The 17,200-nt window shown below is 45.6% G+C and overlaps 2 protein-coding genes across 2 annotated transcripts; both read right to left on the bottom strand.

Moving 5' to 3' along the window:
* Positions 1 to 1,356: 1,356 nt before the first annotated feature.
* LOC112889599 (probable allantoate deiminase) lies at positions 1,357 to 6,030 on the bottom strand. The gene is made up of 12 exons (XM_025956321.1): positions 5,847 to 6,030; positions 5,647 to 5,732; positions 4,840 to 4,943; positions 4,681 to 4,765; positions 4,468 to 4,584; positions 3,601 to 3,710; positions 3,412 to 3,517; positions 3,248 to 3,334; positions 2,484 to 2,723; positions 2,267 to 2,392; positions 2,000 to 2,176; positions 1,357 to 1,886 (listed from the first exon to the last, which is right to left on the bottom strand). The coding sequence occupies exons 1-12, from the start codon at positions 5,953 to 5,955 to the stop codon at positions 1,710 to 1,712; spliced, it is 1,524 nt and encodes a 507-aa protein (XP_025812106.1). The 5' UTR covers positions 5,956 to 6,030; the 3' UTR covers positions 1,357 to 1,709.
* Positions 6,031 to 10,014: 3,984 nt separating this feature from the next.
* On the bottom strand, positions 10,015 to 16,743 carry LOC112889601 (cation-transporting ATPase HMA5). Its single transcript, XM_025956323.1, has 9 exons — positions 16,382 to 16,743; positions 14,332 to 14,946; positions 13,323 to 13,752; positions 12,901 to 13,226; positions 12,197 to 12,255; positions 11,776 to 12,118; positions 11,482 to 11,682; positions 10,901 to 11,158; positions 10,015 to 10,790 (listed from the first exon to the last, which is right to left on the bottom strand). Exons 1-9 carry the CDS (start codon positions 16,691 to 16,693, stop codon positions 10,314 to 10,316), a joined length of 3,021 nt encoding a protein of 1,006 aa, XP_025812108.1. The 5' UTR covers positions 16,694 to 16,743; the 3' UTR covers positions 10,015 to 10,313.
* Between the last annotated feature and the right edge of the window lie 457 nt (positions 16,744 to 17,200).

The raw sequence follows: 17,200 nt of genomic DNA, 5'->3' as shown, positions 1-17,200 counted from the left end.
ATTTTTTACATATAATTTTATTGCTATAAGTATAAGCTGATGTTGCAGCGAGAAAAGTCACTCCAACCTCAATGATCAATGTGTGGACCTTTTTACATGCTTTTTGTTACGATAGGGATATGATGATGTTGCAGCGGGAGTTTCATTTGATTATTGATGTTGCAATAGTTGTTTTAAGATTGTTCGATGGGTCGACCTGTGATGTTGCAATGGTCATTAACAGTATGTTTGAGATGTGAGATGATGTTGCAACAACTAAAATATTCTTATTGCATAAATTTTATTATGTATGTTTCAATAGTTGATTTGCCATGTTACATCTTTTTAATCTAATCAAATCTATTTATTTTATTAATTTTTTAAGAAATATATTTTTTAAATGTTGCAATTGTAGTTTAAAAATATCGCAATTATAATTTCTAAATGTTGCAAAAGGTAGGTGTCGATGTTACGTAACTCTATATCTACACATTGTTGTTCTTATACGATGTAGCATGAAATACTATATCATGTTGCGAGCGAGAATTTTCTATCATAGAATCAGATGACAAAATTATTTTTATACATATTTTTATAACGTTGCAAGTAGTGATTTTGAATATTGCAGTAATTAATTTCCAATATTACGGCACTAGTGGCTCCGTTTAGTTTTTATACAACTTTTATTTAATCAAAATATATTTTTAATTCATTCCCGCCAGAAATAGAACCTAGACGCGTTGGGTGCTACATAGGTTAGAGACCCTTTGGCAGTGTGAACCATGTTAATGGACTGCGCTAGTGAGACTAGTGGTCAAGGGTTACGCTGGTTGCGGCTGCAGCGACAATAGCCAATAGGCAAAAACTACTGTGGCTATTGGATTTCTACTAAAAAAATGAGAATTGTTAGAGAAAAAACATAGAAAAGGAAAATAGAACGTAGCTATTGGATTCCCAATAGGCTGACGAAAAAAAAATGGCATGGGTGGCATACATCTGCTCTAATCAGTTCGTTCAATTTTCAGTTCTCCTCGAAAAAAAGGCAATGCTAGTATTAGGCGTCCGATGTGGAGAAAAATCGGATGCTCCAGCCTATATTGCAATAGATCAACTATTATTTATTTATATTGCATAGTGGATGTTGCATAAAACATGACGTTAATTTTGCAGTGGTAATTTTCCATCATCGAATCGGATATCAGAGTAATTTGTATACATAATTTTTTTATATCGCAAACGTTAATTTCTGATATTATAATTATTATTTATTAATGTTGCAACGGACTGTCTGTTGAAAAATTCTAACGTCCGGGCACTTTCCAGCAGTGCCGTTAAAAGTTTTCAGTTCTGGAGATCGAAACTCCGGACACAGCGTGGTTCTTATGAACTATATAAATTTGAGTTTTCACTGAAATATGTTACACAAAAAATGTCATACGAAAGCCCGCTATTACACACAATCATACGAACGGGGCGGCCCAGCCCTCTGGCTGCGGGGCCGGCGGGCCGCCTGATCGTGTCGAGTGGTCCCGGCCCACGGCCCATCTGTTCCATCCGTGGCCCGGCTCTCTGGATGAGCGGCACGTGGGCCTGAGAGCACCGGCCTCCTTACGGTCTCAACGAAGAGAACTGTTCCTTTTTTTTATTCCTGTCCAATTGCAATGTAGCAACAACGAACAGTCTATTTACAGTTGCAGGCTACCGGCCTACCCCCGAAAGAATCGTCACCATCACGACTCGGCCACCACCGCGTTCTGCTCGACGACCTCCGCCACCTTCGCCACCACCGCCGCCTGCTCGATGAAGCTGGCCAGCGCGAGGCCCGCGGCCCACACGTCGTCGTCCATCACCGACTCCTCCGGCGAGTGGCTCACGCCGCCGCGGCACCGCACGAACAGCATCCCGACCTGCAACCAGGGGTTCCGGAGTGTGTGAACTCCACTGTAAAGTTACAAACACGAGCCATCGATCAACTGATCCACGCGCATGCTACAGCTAGCTACGTCGTGCATGCTCTTACCTTTGTGAGCTTGGCCATTGCCATCGCGTCGTGCCCCGCGCCGCTCATCAGCACGGGCGTCTCCGCAGCGGCGGCGGACACCACGGAGCGCCCCGGCATCGCCGACACGGCCGACCGCGCCGCGAGCTTCAGCTGGGAGGTCAGCTCCGGGTCACAGAGCGTCGATGGCGCCGAGTGCTGCCAGGTGAAATCATCACAAGATCATCAGCTCGATCGGTTAGTTGACAACCATTCACGGCGGGTGCCCGGTTCTGCACTTCTGCTCACCTTGTGCTCGACTCTGCAGTCGACCAGCCTGTCGTCGCATCTCTGGAGGGCGAGCCTCGAGAAGCTGGTCACGATAGTCTCCCTCACCTGGTCGTCCATGGCGCGGATGTCCACCGTGAAGTTCACCTGTCTCAGGCATCGGGACCCCCAAGATTCAGTTTACTGAACCAACATTTGATCAGCATAGCGAAGAAAGAATTGTGCTCGGCAAGCTTACCTGCCCCGGAATCACGTTGCTGGCGCTGGGCCACGTCAGCAGCTCCCCCACGGTGCACACCAGCCCGGCGAGGGACTCCTCCGTGAAGCAGCCGCACTCCTCGTCGTAGGTCAGCAGCTTGTTGGGCTCTTTGCAGAGGCGCTCCAGAGTCACAACCAGCTCTGCAGCTGCAACCATCGGATCACGCCGCAATTTCATTGGAACCGTGCCAGCATGCCCTTGTGAACCATCTACTATTACCTAGAAGAAGAAAAAAATACTAAGCATTGTAACTACTTCCTCCCTCATTTGACTGTTCAGCATACCGACTCGAAGCAACCCAGAATTGGCAATCACTGTTGACGCTGACAACTTGAATGTTTGAATGTCAACGTTAAAGAGAATAGTATTGGTGATAGCAATACCAGTTTTTTGAATGTTAACTATTAGTGATTCTTTCGTCAAAGATAGCACATGACATCCATATACTTTATGAAATGGATGTTGACTGCTGTTATCCCCCAGGTGCTTCTCAATTCATGTTGACTACTAATACTATTTGCTAAGAAAAGACTTCTGGTAGATTGCACTCAGTCGTTTATTAAATTGTTTTACTAGTGTGTTCCTACCTGATAGTATAGCAATAGCTGCCATTGATGCTGTTTGTTATTTTATTTATTTATTTGCTAAAGTTGACCTTACGATAGGATACAATGCAATTCAATTAGGTCATATTTTAGTTCAGATCTGTTGCTTTCACATGAATACAGAGAACTCTGATGCACCTTTAATCGCGTCTGGCCTGCAATTCCTTTTACAACACCAAGCGGATAATGGAGGGCTTCCAGGACAGGGCCTTGCTCCATGTGTACCTACAAGTAAAAAAATTATAGGTACTGTGTTTTGTATTTACCAGGCAACACATGAAAGAAATTCAAATGCCTCATACCTCAACATAGCTCCCCACTGACTCTGGCTTGTACCTGGTTTGAGTAATAGCAGCAGCAGTAGCCTCAAAAGAATTCATTTTCAGAACATCTTGCACTGTAGTACCACTGAGGAAATTGAATACAATATATAGACTGCATCAGTGGACCATTCATAAAATAGTTCGGCTGGTTTACGCGAAAAAGACAACCTCTTGTCTGATACTTGTAAAATTGATTCAGGTAGTGTACCAGCTACAGCCGCGCTCCCCAGAAAAGTTGTCTGGAATCTAACACCCTCCTCGTCGCTGAATGCAATGACCTGAGCATTTACAAGGAGAAGTGAGTGCTAGACTTCGTTGTGGTGATATGTTCAGGTGATCATGATAATGCAAACCAAGTAATGCTGTTTCATAATTCGATATACCACTTAAGCCGTTTAAGCTCAAAGCATTGAAGTCATGCAGCAACAGAATAATTGACGCTATGATTCACACTAAAACATGCAGCATGATCTATAAATGGTGGTAAAGCATTTGATTTGCATCATCACATACATGACACCTGACAGCTTGCGCGTTTTGATTATCAGGATTGCTAGAATAACAAGAGGTGAGACGAGTATAGAATCTTTTCAAGATCAGTGGAGGTAGCGCCAACTGATTAAAGGGACATTATAAAAATGGATTCCTACTGGCTGCTGATAGTGTTTCCTGATTATCTATAACCTCCTAAGTACCTTTGCTTTAGCTATCCAGTCAGCATATCAAATTGTAATATATAGTTAAATTGAGTAAAATATGTTAATGACCCTATGTCTGCTAGTGACTATTAAAGAATTTGAAATATTGTGATCAGGCATCTAAATAGTATATAGGCACAAGACAAAAACCAAGATCAATGCAGATAAGTGTCCTATCTACAGGACCCATGTGGCACATAATGCCACTTGTAAAGAGTGAGAATAGTATAATATAATATAAACCCACTCACAGGTAGTAGTGGAGCAAGCAAACATGTTATGATATTATACAATAGTAACAACATATTGTACTGGAGACACTAGAGAATTCTCTAACCTCGACTGGTCTAGTTAGCCTTTGCAGTTTCCCAGTAACTTTCAAAACCTTCAAAGCAGAGATTGCGCTAATAATACCCAATGATCCGTCATACATTCCAGCATCAATGACAGTGTCCTGTTTTTACAACAGAAAAAGTTATCAGTTATTGAACTGTTTGATTGCCATTTAAATACTGATGAAATCACAGAATAACAAAAAAAATGTCCTTACCATATGAGATCCAATCAATAAGGCCTCTTTGGTAGAATTTTCCGGCTCAAACCGACCGTGAATATTCCCCATTTGATCAACCCACCTTCACGTTGAACAGAGATAGGTAAGTCAAGATCAAAGTGTGAGAAAACGACTGCAGAGCATAAAAACACGTACGTCGTGAGCCCCGCTTCTTTCATCCAGCTGATGATGACAGCAGTGGCTCTGATAGATGCTGGACTCAGGAACGTCCTTTCGAGGTAGCCTTCCCCATCAGATATCTGATTCATACAAATCAACGCCGTGTCAAAAACTTGTAGCTGCGCAGCTGAAATGGTAGGCCTGATAACCAAAAGAGAATCTTGGGGGGGAAAAGGGCCCAGATCATGGAAACCAGGAATCGCTCGCATAGGTTAGTCAAAAATTCAGGTAAAGAACGTGAAAATGGAGCAACTTGTATATCTCCCCCAGAAAACAAGGCATGGATAATATCATATGGAATGACCAGGAATCAGAACCCAATAAAAAGACGAAAACTTCAAAAAAAAAGTGTGGTTTTTACACCCCAGCTGATCGTTTCCTAAAAGGAAAAAGAAAGAAGGATAAGCCTATCTGCACGATGTGGCCTGGAACATAAATCATTGATTACAAGATGAAATAATATCCATCTTCTGTTGAGGGTGCACAAGTATTAGTATCAGCTAATGTTCCTGTTCTTATAAAGTGATCTTTACTGTGCCGCAGAATCTTAGAATTCAGAAAAAGCAGAGAGAGGTGCAGTTTTTTTTCCTTATTTTTTGGTTCTTCCACACTCGCAACTAGAACACGCAGCTGCGAAATAGAACACGACTGAACCGCATCTCATCCGATTCGGCAAGCAACACACGTCCCAAGCAATCTAACGAGATCCCCCCGCATCTCAGCTGGAAAAGCGGATCGAGAACTGAATATTTCCAGGACCCGGGGAAATGGAATCGGCCTGACCTTGCCCAGCTCCTTGAGCCTCAGCACGGTCTCGTCCCTGAGAATCTCCCTGTGCAGGCCGTCTCCTCCCAGCTCCGGCCGCCCATCTGATGAATCCCCGGCAAAACCAGCGGTCAGGGAGTCAAGCTCCAGAAAAATCGCGAAAGGATAAAACGGACAAAGCGTGGTGGACCGGCTGACGAGACGAAGCAAGCACCCACCGGCGGCCGATGCTGGGACCGAGGCGAGGAGGCCGGAGACGGAGATGGCGAGGATTAGGAGGAGAGGCTGGTGGTGGCGTAGGGGGCGGCGGGAGGAGGAAGGAGCCATGGAGCCGCCGAGGATGTGTGGCCGCTGTGGGTGGTGGCTGGCTGGCTCCTCCCTTCCCACAGCGGGTGTGGCCGAGGCGCGAGCTGGCTGCTTTTATAAGCGCGCCGCTCGGGTTTGCCTCTCGGTGCCGTCGTCGTGTGCGTTCAGCGTGTGCTGCCAATGGGGCACATAACAACATTGGCTGACATTGCTAAACCTTCCTCCAAAATTGTCGTAATTTCGAACAGAATTACTATCACGAGCTTGAAAATTCATGTAACTAAAAGATTAAAATGAATTACAATTTAAACGGAGGGACTGTCTCACTCGAGGTGCCATTGCTCGTCTTTGTATGCGCTCAACTATTTCTTCGTGATCACCAGATAGAGTCCGTTAAGTTTGCTTTCACTCAGCAAACTAGTAGAGACGAATCATATATAGGGTACCACCATAGTCTCGTAAGGATATATCATTATATCTCTATTTTTATCGTTCTAAATATATTATTATATCTCTATTTTCATCGTTCTAAAAAATCTCAGCCCCACTTTACAAAGGTTAGTTGGCTATTACTATGGTGCCATCGCCCACTGCTTGATATTAGCCAATATCGTCTAATACCACTAAATATAAAACCATGCTAGCCAATATCGTCTAATACCACTAAATATAAAACCATGCGCACACTTTAGTCTTAGTCTCAATCCCTTCCTCGTCGCCACGCGGGATGAAGAAATTAGTGATGGCCACCTGTTTAGTACGCTATTCTAGTTCATTTCTCCTTCTAAATTATTTACACAGAATGTTATTTAGTTTATTTTATCAATTTTTTGGATGACACGTAGAGACGAAGAAATGAGTGGCGACCACATGTTTAGTACATGGAACTTTAAATTTTCATTAAACAGGATCTATGTTGATTGAAAAAAGAAAACTGAGCGGTGGTCTAGACCTTCGCTGGACTTAGCGTAGGTCCGTCCATTGCACCATACTGTCTGTTCCTTATTACACTGTAACCCTCAATCGCCGTTGTTTTCCATCAGCTTTAATGCCAACGCTCACCCTACACTTGCAGGTAGGCGGCAGCTACATGCACTTGCCGCCGCCGCCTCTTCCCCGTTGCTTCCTCGAGTCGACGTCGCTCTCATCCACCACACCAACCCTACAAAACGTTGTAGCGCGGAGGAAATTGTAGCACGGTGAAGCGTACACCTCGTTCCGTCTGGCAACCGAGCTCCCTAGGACCGCGCGGTGCCCCAGAGAAAGCGCACCTTTCCGAACCGCTCGCCTCGAGCCGTCGATGCGCCATGCCGGACACGTGTACGCCCGCCCGCGACGCGCGCGGACGACGGAGCAGGTGCATGCACGCACGTCGCACGGCCCTCACGGGACAGGACACGAGAAAGGAAGCAAGCAAACGGAAAGAGGCAAAAACAAAATTCTATTTTACACCTTTCAACAATTCACCCTGCTTAACCCTCTGAGCAAAATTTAGGCTCAATTTACTCCCCAGCAATTCCAATTAGTCCAATCTATTCTCTAATAATATTTTTCTTTTTTGTTTTCACGTACAAATTGAATTTTAAGTTCTAATTGAGCGGACAGAGAATATGATATCATATGTTAAAAATACATTAAAAAAATTTCATTATTATTTTCATAATTTGAAGATATTTAACATGAAATTTATCAAAAAAATACAATTCTGCATGAAAAATATTCATAAAAAAATTATAATATATTTTTCTAGCATAGAGCATCATATTATAAGTTGCTTTGCAAAGTTTAAAGTTAAAATTCCACTTGTAAGTGGAGAAATAAAAAAGAGAAATCTCATTACGGGTAGATTCGACCATTAAAATAGTTTGGGGTAGTAGCTTGAGTCTAAATTTATTTAGAAGATTAAGTGGACAAAGTGAATTGTTGAGTGAAGCAAAATAATTTTTTTTCAAAAAGGAAGAAAAGGAATGGCGCAGAGGATCTCGTGGTTCAGAAAAGAAAACACCGGCGCCCGCAGCAAAACTGCAAAAGGGTCTCTCCGTGCTCGCCGATGCGGAATCCGGAATCCAGCGGGCCACAACCAACTGGAGCCCGCGCGGCGCGCAGCGCAGGCGGGCGGGCGGCTCCGGTGGCACTGGCGGGTTGGCTGGCGGGGAGCGTGTGGTGCGCATGTGACATTGTGAGTGGATGGGTAGGCGTCCGTGTTGGAGTTGGATTCCGCCGCCAGCGCCACGCCAATTGCCAACGGCCAAAGCGCGCACGATGCCATTGCCATCCTGGGTAAGTGTGGTGTATCTTCTGGGGGCGGCCAGGCAAATGCAACCTCTTCCCGGCCGGATACCACCTGCGGGCTGCGGCGAGCGAGGAAGGCAGCTAACTACAAGTTGGCGTGGCGTTGGATGGATTGCACACCAAACGCGCACCGACCGGGCGCCCTGATGATCAGATCCGCTGCTCGCGTTGTTAATTAATTAATTGCACCTCACTAATCAATCAGCGCCGTTGATTAATCAATTAATTGATGGTTCTGCGGGCACGTCATCAGCGCCTGATGAATCCGTCTCTCTCTCGGCTTAAGTACGTGACCGGATCCGTTAATCTTTTGCGTGAGGATCCGGGCTTTTTCAGAGGGGTGCATATGTTTCCATGAAAAAAAAATGTTGAGGTAGCCTAATGTGATTCCACGCAAGATTGGCACTAAAATCTGCTGGCGTGGAGTGGAGGAGGACGGCGCGCCCCACGCACTACCACCCCAGCTCCGTCTCAACTCAGAGCGGCGGCGGGCAGCCAGTTGCTGGCTCGTCCGTTTCCCTTCCTCGCCCCCGGCGGGTCGGTGTCGACGCGCTACCCGTTAGACTAGCTGTGGCCAAAGGTCCAATTAGAAACGGTCGATAAATTTCAAGGTCCATAAGTAACCGAAGAGACTAGTGATTGATAATTAATTTGCTGATTTGCTACGACTAGTTCAACTTCCGACCGTTCCGACTACTTCCACTTTCGACTGCTTCAACTACATCTCCGACTATTTCGACTACCTCGACTTCTGACTGCTTCGACTTCCAACTGTTTCGACTACATCTGCGACTGCTTCGACTACTTCAACTTCCGACTGCTACGACTACTTCCTGATAGCTGGAGCAACTGCGTAGCGATCTTCTGCACAGCATCGGTTCCTGATCGACTACATCAAACACGCTCAACTAGTAACGTTGAGTAATGATGCATCCGGTGGTTTCGGCACTGTCCCGTCTCTAGGTACATCCTAAATTTCCTATTTGTATTTGTTGTTTTCGTTGCAAGTACAATATGCCATGCTCCTGTCATAATTTGTCTTGTATTTTGGATTAATGAATCGTAATTTAGCTCAAATTCCAACACCACCGTGGCAGGCAACACGGGATCTACATCTACTCGTGCGTGTCTGCGTCGGGTCAACCGGAGCTTCGTGTGCGTGCGTGCAGCTTGGACAAAAAAAAAATCTGGAGTAGGTGAAACCGGGCAGCCATGAACCATGCACGCATGCGACTGATGAATCAGCGAATTGGGATGGTGGCGCAGATCAGCGAATCTGCCCATTCCGAGGAAATCGCCAGGGTGGGCCGTGCCCCTTCTTTCTTCTCCCTCGTGTGGGCATGGGTGTTTGGCCCAATATGTTACGGGCCATGAGCCCACACTCGTCCCCAGAACAGCATGGCCACTGCGTGCCATTTGCAGCAGCAGCAGCAGCTGCTGCGTCCAAAATCGTCGAGCGTGGGGGCAACGGGAATCCCGACGGGTAGAACCACGCGCATGGAGGCAACAACGCTGCAGCGCCAGATCGCGCCATGGCAGGGAAGCCAGCCGGGCGCTAGGGACGCACGAGCGAGCGAGCGAGCTTCCTCCTCCGTTCCACTTCCACTTCTTCCGCACCGCACCGCGGGCGTCGGGCACGCGCTCCAAACCAATTGCGCTATGGGATCAAACGTACGCCAGGCGCCAAACTCATCAGTCATCAACACCCGTGGCAAGTCCAGAACGCTAGAGCTATTCCTTAACATTTCAAAAGGTCTCGCGAACCATTTCCGGCCCAACAAGCCGGCCTTTATCAATCAATTTTCCGGGAATCCCGTACTGCAGCAAAACGGGGCAGACTGATTTACAATTGCTTTTGGGCAAAAACCGATTTACAATTACGAATGAGAATTTACCGTGGTGCCTCTAATAACAGCCCAAAATTACCAACAGGATGGTAACAAAACTTGACAAGGCTATGATGACAACCAGCAGAACCCACCAAAAATCTACAATTTACAAAGGGCGCCGTTTCCGCCGCAACTTCCATTTCATTTCCGTAAGACGGTTAAGGGAGCTACTGTAGTATTCACAACTCACATCATCAATCACTCTACAGTTATCTGCAGCACGGTGGTCAGCCTGGGTTTCCTGTACCTCCTCAGCAGCAGCGACGAGCACACCACGCTCACGGACGAGAAGGCCATGCAGGCGCCGGCCAGCCACGGCGGCATCTGGAGCCCGGTGAACGGGAACAGCGCGCCCGCGGCGACCGGGATGGCGACCACGTTGTAGGCCATCGCGAAGAAGTAGTTCCACCGGATCCGGCTGAACGTCTTCCGGGAGAGGTCGATCGCGGTGATCACGTCCTCCAGGTTGTTCCGCACCAGCACATAGTCCGCCGCCTCGATGGCGATGTCCGTGCCCCCGCCGATGGCCATCCCGACGTCGGCCGCTGCCAGGGCCGGGGAGTCGTTGATGCCGTCCCCAACCATGGCGACGATGCTCCCGTCCTTTTGGAGGGAGCGAACGACGTCGGCTTTTCCGGCTGGCATGACCTCTGCTCTCACGTCCTCGATACCAACCTGCCGAAGCACAATAACGCAAGCAAATCAAAAGGCAAGTTCACAAGTGAACCTTATGGACGAATTGACGCCAAAAGAGGTGGGAAAAGCAAGAAGAAGATGAGTCTCGCCTCTTTTGCAACTGCTTGGGCGGTTCTCCAGTTATCCCCTGTGAGCATCACTGGATGGACACCCAACTTTTTTAGTCCTTCCACTACAACAGCAGCCTCCCTTTTCAGTGGGTCAGTAATACCCATCAGCCCCACAAAATCGCCATCATATGCCACAAGAATGCCTGTTTTTGCATTCGATTCTAGGTCTACCAAGAAACTTTCGGCTTCTGGGGGAATGGTTACGCCATTTTCAGTAATCAAAGTACGGTTTCCGACCTGTCAAAATATTTCTTTTCAAGATAAGCAAGAATGTCCTGAGGAACATATCAATCCATTTGACCAGGAACTTAAGTCCAAAAAGTATTACATATGAGTATACACAACGTGCTTTGGAGATATGACAGAAGATAATTTGAGTGGGTGGTCATGCATAAATGCTTAGGACAGAATGTAGGGCAGAAAGGAGAAATTAGCATTAAGTCTGCATGCATCATGACATAAATTTTGGAAGAAAATCGAAAGGTAATGTGCCTTATAGAACGGATCATACAATGTATATGTTAAAAGGACTGGAAGTATGATGTTAGCTTATGACTCACCAAAACATGTTTCCCTTTGATTGAGCATTGAACTCCTTTGCCAGGTACTGCAGAGAAGTCTTCAGCCTCAAGCAGCCACTGAGACAGTACCTCATCTTTTCGTTGCTCAATGCCATCTTTTGATGAAGGAAGCTTGCCAAAGAAATGGAAATGAAATGCATAGTCCAAAACAGCTCTGGCAAGAGGATGCTCACTGCTTGCCTGAGTACAGAGCAAAACACAAAATAGTATGCACATCACAAAGGAGCCAAAAAATGAAAAATAAAAAATAGTTTAATATCAAATCTGCCTCACCTCTGCGGATGCAACCAGTGTGAGGAAATCTCCTAGGTCCATTCCTGAGAAAACCTTTGCAGTTGTTACAACAGCCTTTCCTTGTGTTAGTGTCCCTGTTTTATCAAACACCACATAATTTACATTTTGAGCCCTCTCCAACGCATCTCCACCTTTTACAAGAACTCCATGATTAGCCCCAATTCCAGTTGCCACCATCACAGCAGTTGGTGTTGCCAAACCAAGAGCACAAGGACAAGCAATCACCACAACAGATATGGCAAACATGAGAGAGAAAACAAAGCAATTGCTATTTTCAGCAACCCATGAATTTGGATATGCACCCAACCATCCACACAAGAACCTACAGAAGTAGACAGTGCACAAGTGAGAAACTTGAACATAGCATCAATCCAAATTTCACAATAGTTATTGAACTTACCACACAGAAAATGTTACTATAGACAATGTGATGACAATTGGAACAAAAATGCTAGCCACCTGAAAAACAATGCAGATAATGTCAGCAAGAACCATGGTAGGCATCTCAAATATGATGTGACACTTTCAGTAGCATAAGGCTTTTTAGCAACTAAACTAGTTTTCCAGGACATCCATTAAAATTAAATATGTATTCTGCAAGGCAAATGCATACATGTTGAGAAAAGATCATTACAGAGAAAAGAACGAAAAAAAAAGAGAAGATTACACAAAATTGTCTAGCCATGAGCTGAATCATTAGCCTGTGCTATTAGGATAACTAAGGCAACATCATGCCTGAAAGAGTGGTATCATCTTGCCAGTGTAGGCTGTATTTAAAATTAACATGTACAACAGGTAGCAATTGTAAGTAGAAAGCAATATACGAAATGAACATGTACTACATAAGTTGTGATAGAGTAAATTATCGTCCTCTGAAAGGCAATAAGATGTCCTCTAAAAGAAAAATAAATACACAAATGGGCATACAAAGAGTGCTACATGCACGTCATGTCAACTACGGGAAACAACAAAAAGATTATAAACAATGCTTCAAAATTTCAAAGTTACACTAGAATAACTACATGGTCAGCAGAAACATATGGCTATGTGATATCTACTGACAAAATAAAAGTAGAATATTGGGTAGAAAAATATCATACTCACATAATCGGCAAATTTCTGAATAGGTGCTTTGGACATCTGAGCAGTTTCAACCAGAGAGATTATCTGACTCAAAACTGTCCCAGATCCCACTTTTGTTGCTTGTATATGAAGGATGCCATGTAAGTTTATTGTCCCCCCAATTACCACACTAGATACTTCTTTAGGGACGGGCGCTGATTCACCAGTTATCATACTTTCATTCACATGACTTGTTCCCCAAACGACAACACCATCAGCCGGAACCTTTGATCCAGGAAGCACTTTTAAGACATCACCAGGTTGGACCAACAGTGCATCAATCTCCCTCTCCCCAACATGCTTTCCTTCTGTATTTAAAACAAAAGGTGTGAGTTTGTATATAAATATAAGATAAGATACATTTATGTAGAACAGTTAAATGGGAATAAAATTTTACTTGAGACCTTTGTCCTTCAGAACCAAAAGAGCAGTAGAAGGGACCAGTTCTACAAGCTTCTTAATAGCATCTGATGTCTTCCCTTTTGCAAGCACCTCAAGATACTTCCCAAACAACACGAATGTAATTATCATTGCACTTGTTTCAAAATATACGGGAGGCCGAAATCCAGTAAATGCTCCGTAGAGTAGTGCACAAACAGAGTATACGTATGATGCAGTGGTGCCAAGAACCACTAGCACATCCATGTTTGTCGAGCCATGCCTCAACGCCCTATAAGCCGCAACATAGAACCGTTTCCCAACAACAAACTGTACAATGCTTACCAATATCCACTTTAGCAAATCCCCCATAAGAAACGGTCCGCAATGCATGCTTAGTAATGTACTAAGGAAAGGTATACTGGGGCAAACCATACGTATGAAAAATACAGGAATCTGGTGCAATGAAACAATTGGACAAGAGTCAGGGGCAAGCAGTATCATACCTCAAGTTAAAAGTATTCTGTGAGAAGCAAGTTAAAAATAAATAGTGAAACATCTAACATCCATACATTTTAACCGTATCTTTAACCCCCAACATATATTCCTTTTAGAAAATGGGCACTGCACTTTCCTTCCTTTTTGCATTGTCCCTTAGTTCCTAGTTAATTGTGAAATTCGATGTGAGTATCCCCCTTTACTACTTTGCCCAAATATTGAATTAGAGTAGTATTTATTTCTCTAAGGCATCTTGATCTGCTGGGCCTCACATGCAAGCAAAACGAAGCAGTAAGATATTATTTAAAATGGCAGTAGTCAGATAGGACCCATAGAGTTGGATGCCACATGAGGGCCATTTGGTCATGATTAAAAATATGAATGGAGAATATTTAAGGGTCTGCCGTGCATGATGTCTTCCCTAGTGATAACAGTGGCAAGGGTATCATCACTAAACATGCATTCTGCTTATTCAATTGACCTAAAGTGCACTTTTATCTTAGGTGACAAAAATAAAGAGGCAAGATTAAAACTTACACTAAGGAACAAGCTAGAGCGGAGAAGATTTAGCATTTTGGAGGCCTCCTGTGCATCATTTGAAGCCCCTCGAGTGTATGGATTCTGAACATGTGCTTTCAACCACCCGTTGCTTCCCATCTCAATTGTATCTACAATTGATCTCAGACCAACAGCTTCTGGATCAAATACAATCTCAACTTCTGAGAGGACAGTATTTACATCAAACTGTCGCAAACCATCCATTTTCTTAAGAATATCATGTAATACTTCTACATCCCTCTCTGTGTGCAAGCCAATCAGTCCCAGCAAAATCTTATCTTGCTCGCTACTCTGCAGGAATGCTGCTTCAAAACCGGCATCCTCAATGGCCTGAACAATTTCATCCTTGCTAATGGCAGAAGGAACATACTCAACTTCCCCCAATGAGGTTGCCAAGGCAACAACTGCTCCTTTAACACCAGGTAAGTTTTTTAAGATACCCTCAACCGAGTTCACACAATTAGCACATGTCATTCCACCTATCCTGAACTGCGCTGATAAAGTCTTCTGTGATTTAGGCTGAGAGACAGCAGAATCAGGGATAATTTCTGCTTCAAATCCGGCATCTTCTATAGCTTCAATTATATCCTCTACCTGAAAAGATGAGTTACCAAAATAAAGATGCAGTTATTGAACTGACCCAAACAAGCCAACTGATCGGGTAGGAAATCAAGCACCTCTCATGAATCAGTCATCTAAACTGGAGCTGGCTTTAGTATATGTGAATCGACAGAATCAAGCCAAAACACATGCATGCAGATCACAACACATGCATTGTTAGGTGCCTTGGCATTTTTGCTTAAATGTGGCTCAGAAGTCAAAAGCTGTGTTGACTATCATGATTAAAATAAAACTCGAATAGCAGCATAGTTTACAGAAAATGTACATCTCATCCAATTTTCCACGTGAATATTGAACTCCATGGCTAAAATAGCTTCTCAGTACACAATTACATTAAAAGAAATACAAAATGTATGTATCCAGTTGACATTGTGAAAAAAAAGGTGTAAGCAACAATGTGCAAGCTGCTGTATGTAATTGGAATAAATAGAAGATTAAATGCTAATATATCAGCTTCCAGTTCCTAAGTAATGGTGTAATTTGAAGAATTTAATAACCATGCCAGGAGTAGTTGAAAGGTATACAAAATCGCTAGATCCATGGATTAATAGGTACTCGTCTTGACAGTCACAATACCAAATTTAGAGCGCCACTAAAGAGTAATGCACGGTACGCACCCAGCTTCACTGTTATCGTAGTAAAGTAAAATCGCACCATATTGCTTTGTAGCTTTCCCCAACCTAAAATTGAGTTCAGCACTTGTTTTCCCCCTGAAAACATTATTCAGCAGCTCGCAGCTCAACTACCAATCCAAAGCTTTTGTAGTACACAAGAAACCCCATCTCTGGCGGTAGCATCAGCTGATTGCAGCTGCGTGCCAGCCTTGAGCTCCGAATCCCACAATGCACAGCCGATCAGCAACCACGAGCTTCCAACGAAGTTACAGCTCACCAATCACGAAAGGAAGAAAGAGCAACAACTTTGAGAACCGGAGTAGCCAATCTTAGAGCTCCAGATTTCACAGAGTTGACACAGCATTTACTCCACCAACCAAAATCAGAAGCCACTGAAACAGTACCGCCGCCCGAGGTGTCAAGATCAAAATTCCGCATCCCACAACTCAAGGCGAAAATCCACTTGATCATACGCAGAAAACACCTGACGCTGCAAATGCGCCGAATAGCCAAGCGCCACCAAAAAAGCGTTAAGCTCCCCGACCCAGTTTACTACCCTCACACGTAAAAACGCAGTCCCACCATCGCCAAACGCAGCAAGTCACCCGGAAAAACCGCAGACAATTCAAAAAAGCCACCACCCGCAGCCGTCCGCGAGCTCCCAACTGGCCCCGGAGCCACACGAGGCCTCGCCCCCCATGGCTGATGGCGCGCGCACTCAGGGATCGCATCGTCACGTCAGGCCACACCAACGCGTGGGAGGAGGAGGATTGAGGAGGCGGCGTCAGCGTCACCTTGGCGAGCGCGGGGTCGAACACGACGTGGGCGCGGTTCTGGAGCAGCGACACGGCGACGCGCCGCACGCCCCGGCGCGCGGAGACGGCCGCCTCGACGGCGCTTGTGCAGGCGGAGCACGTCATGCCCGTGACGCGCACGTGCGCCTCCGCCGCGGCCTCCTCCTCCGCGGCCGCTCCGCCCGGTGGCGGGGGCATCCCCATCTCCTCGTCGTAGGAGTCCAGCAGCGCGACGTCCTCCATGTCGTCGCCGCGCCCGCCCGCCGCCGCCGGCCGGCCGCCGGCGACGGCCGAGAGCTGCACGTGGGCCATGCCCGTCAGGCGCGCGGGGGAGGAGAGGGAGCGGGGGGGCAGTCAGACAGGGGGGGGTGGGAATATTTGGTGGGAGGCGAATTGGGAGGTGGTGGGGTTAGTTTATAAACGGGGAAATCAGGCGGCGGTGGTGGGGCAGATCGGGGTGGTTTCGCAGAGCGCGGGGGTGTTTGTGGAACATTTGTTCTTCTTATGGCGGGTTTATTAAGCTGGTGGTTGCAAATTTGCCATTTGATCTCTCCCTTTTTGACTTTTTCCGATATCTAGACGGGGGCTTAACTCTCTCGTTTGACTTGGTTCCGTGTGCATGACGGGCCGTCTGAACGGAATCTGACGTCAGCATCGCGATGCGCATGCACTGAAGCCATTCTAGACTCTAGAGTGTAGAGTTCTTGATGTACTAATTGTACACGTAAGGTTAAGGAATCCGTGGTTCTTAACTCATTATTTCCGGTACAGGGTTGACATTTTTTTTTTATCTGGGGCTCCAGTTTGCAAGATTTCGGA

The sequence above is a fragment of the Panicum hallii genome, chromosome 4 (assembly GCF_002211085.1).
Source record: "Panicum hallii strain FIL2 chromosome 4, PHallii_v3.1, whole genome shotgun sequence".
NCBI lineage: Eukaryota > Viridiplantae > Streptophyta > Magnoliopsida > Poales > Poaceae > Panicum > Panicum hallii.
Note: the sequence above shows the minus strand (reverse complement) of the source record. Positions and strands in the feature narration are given on the sequence as shown.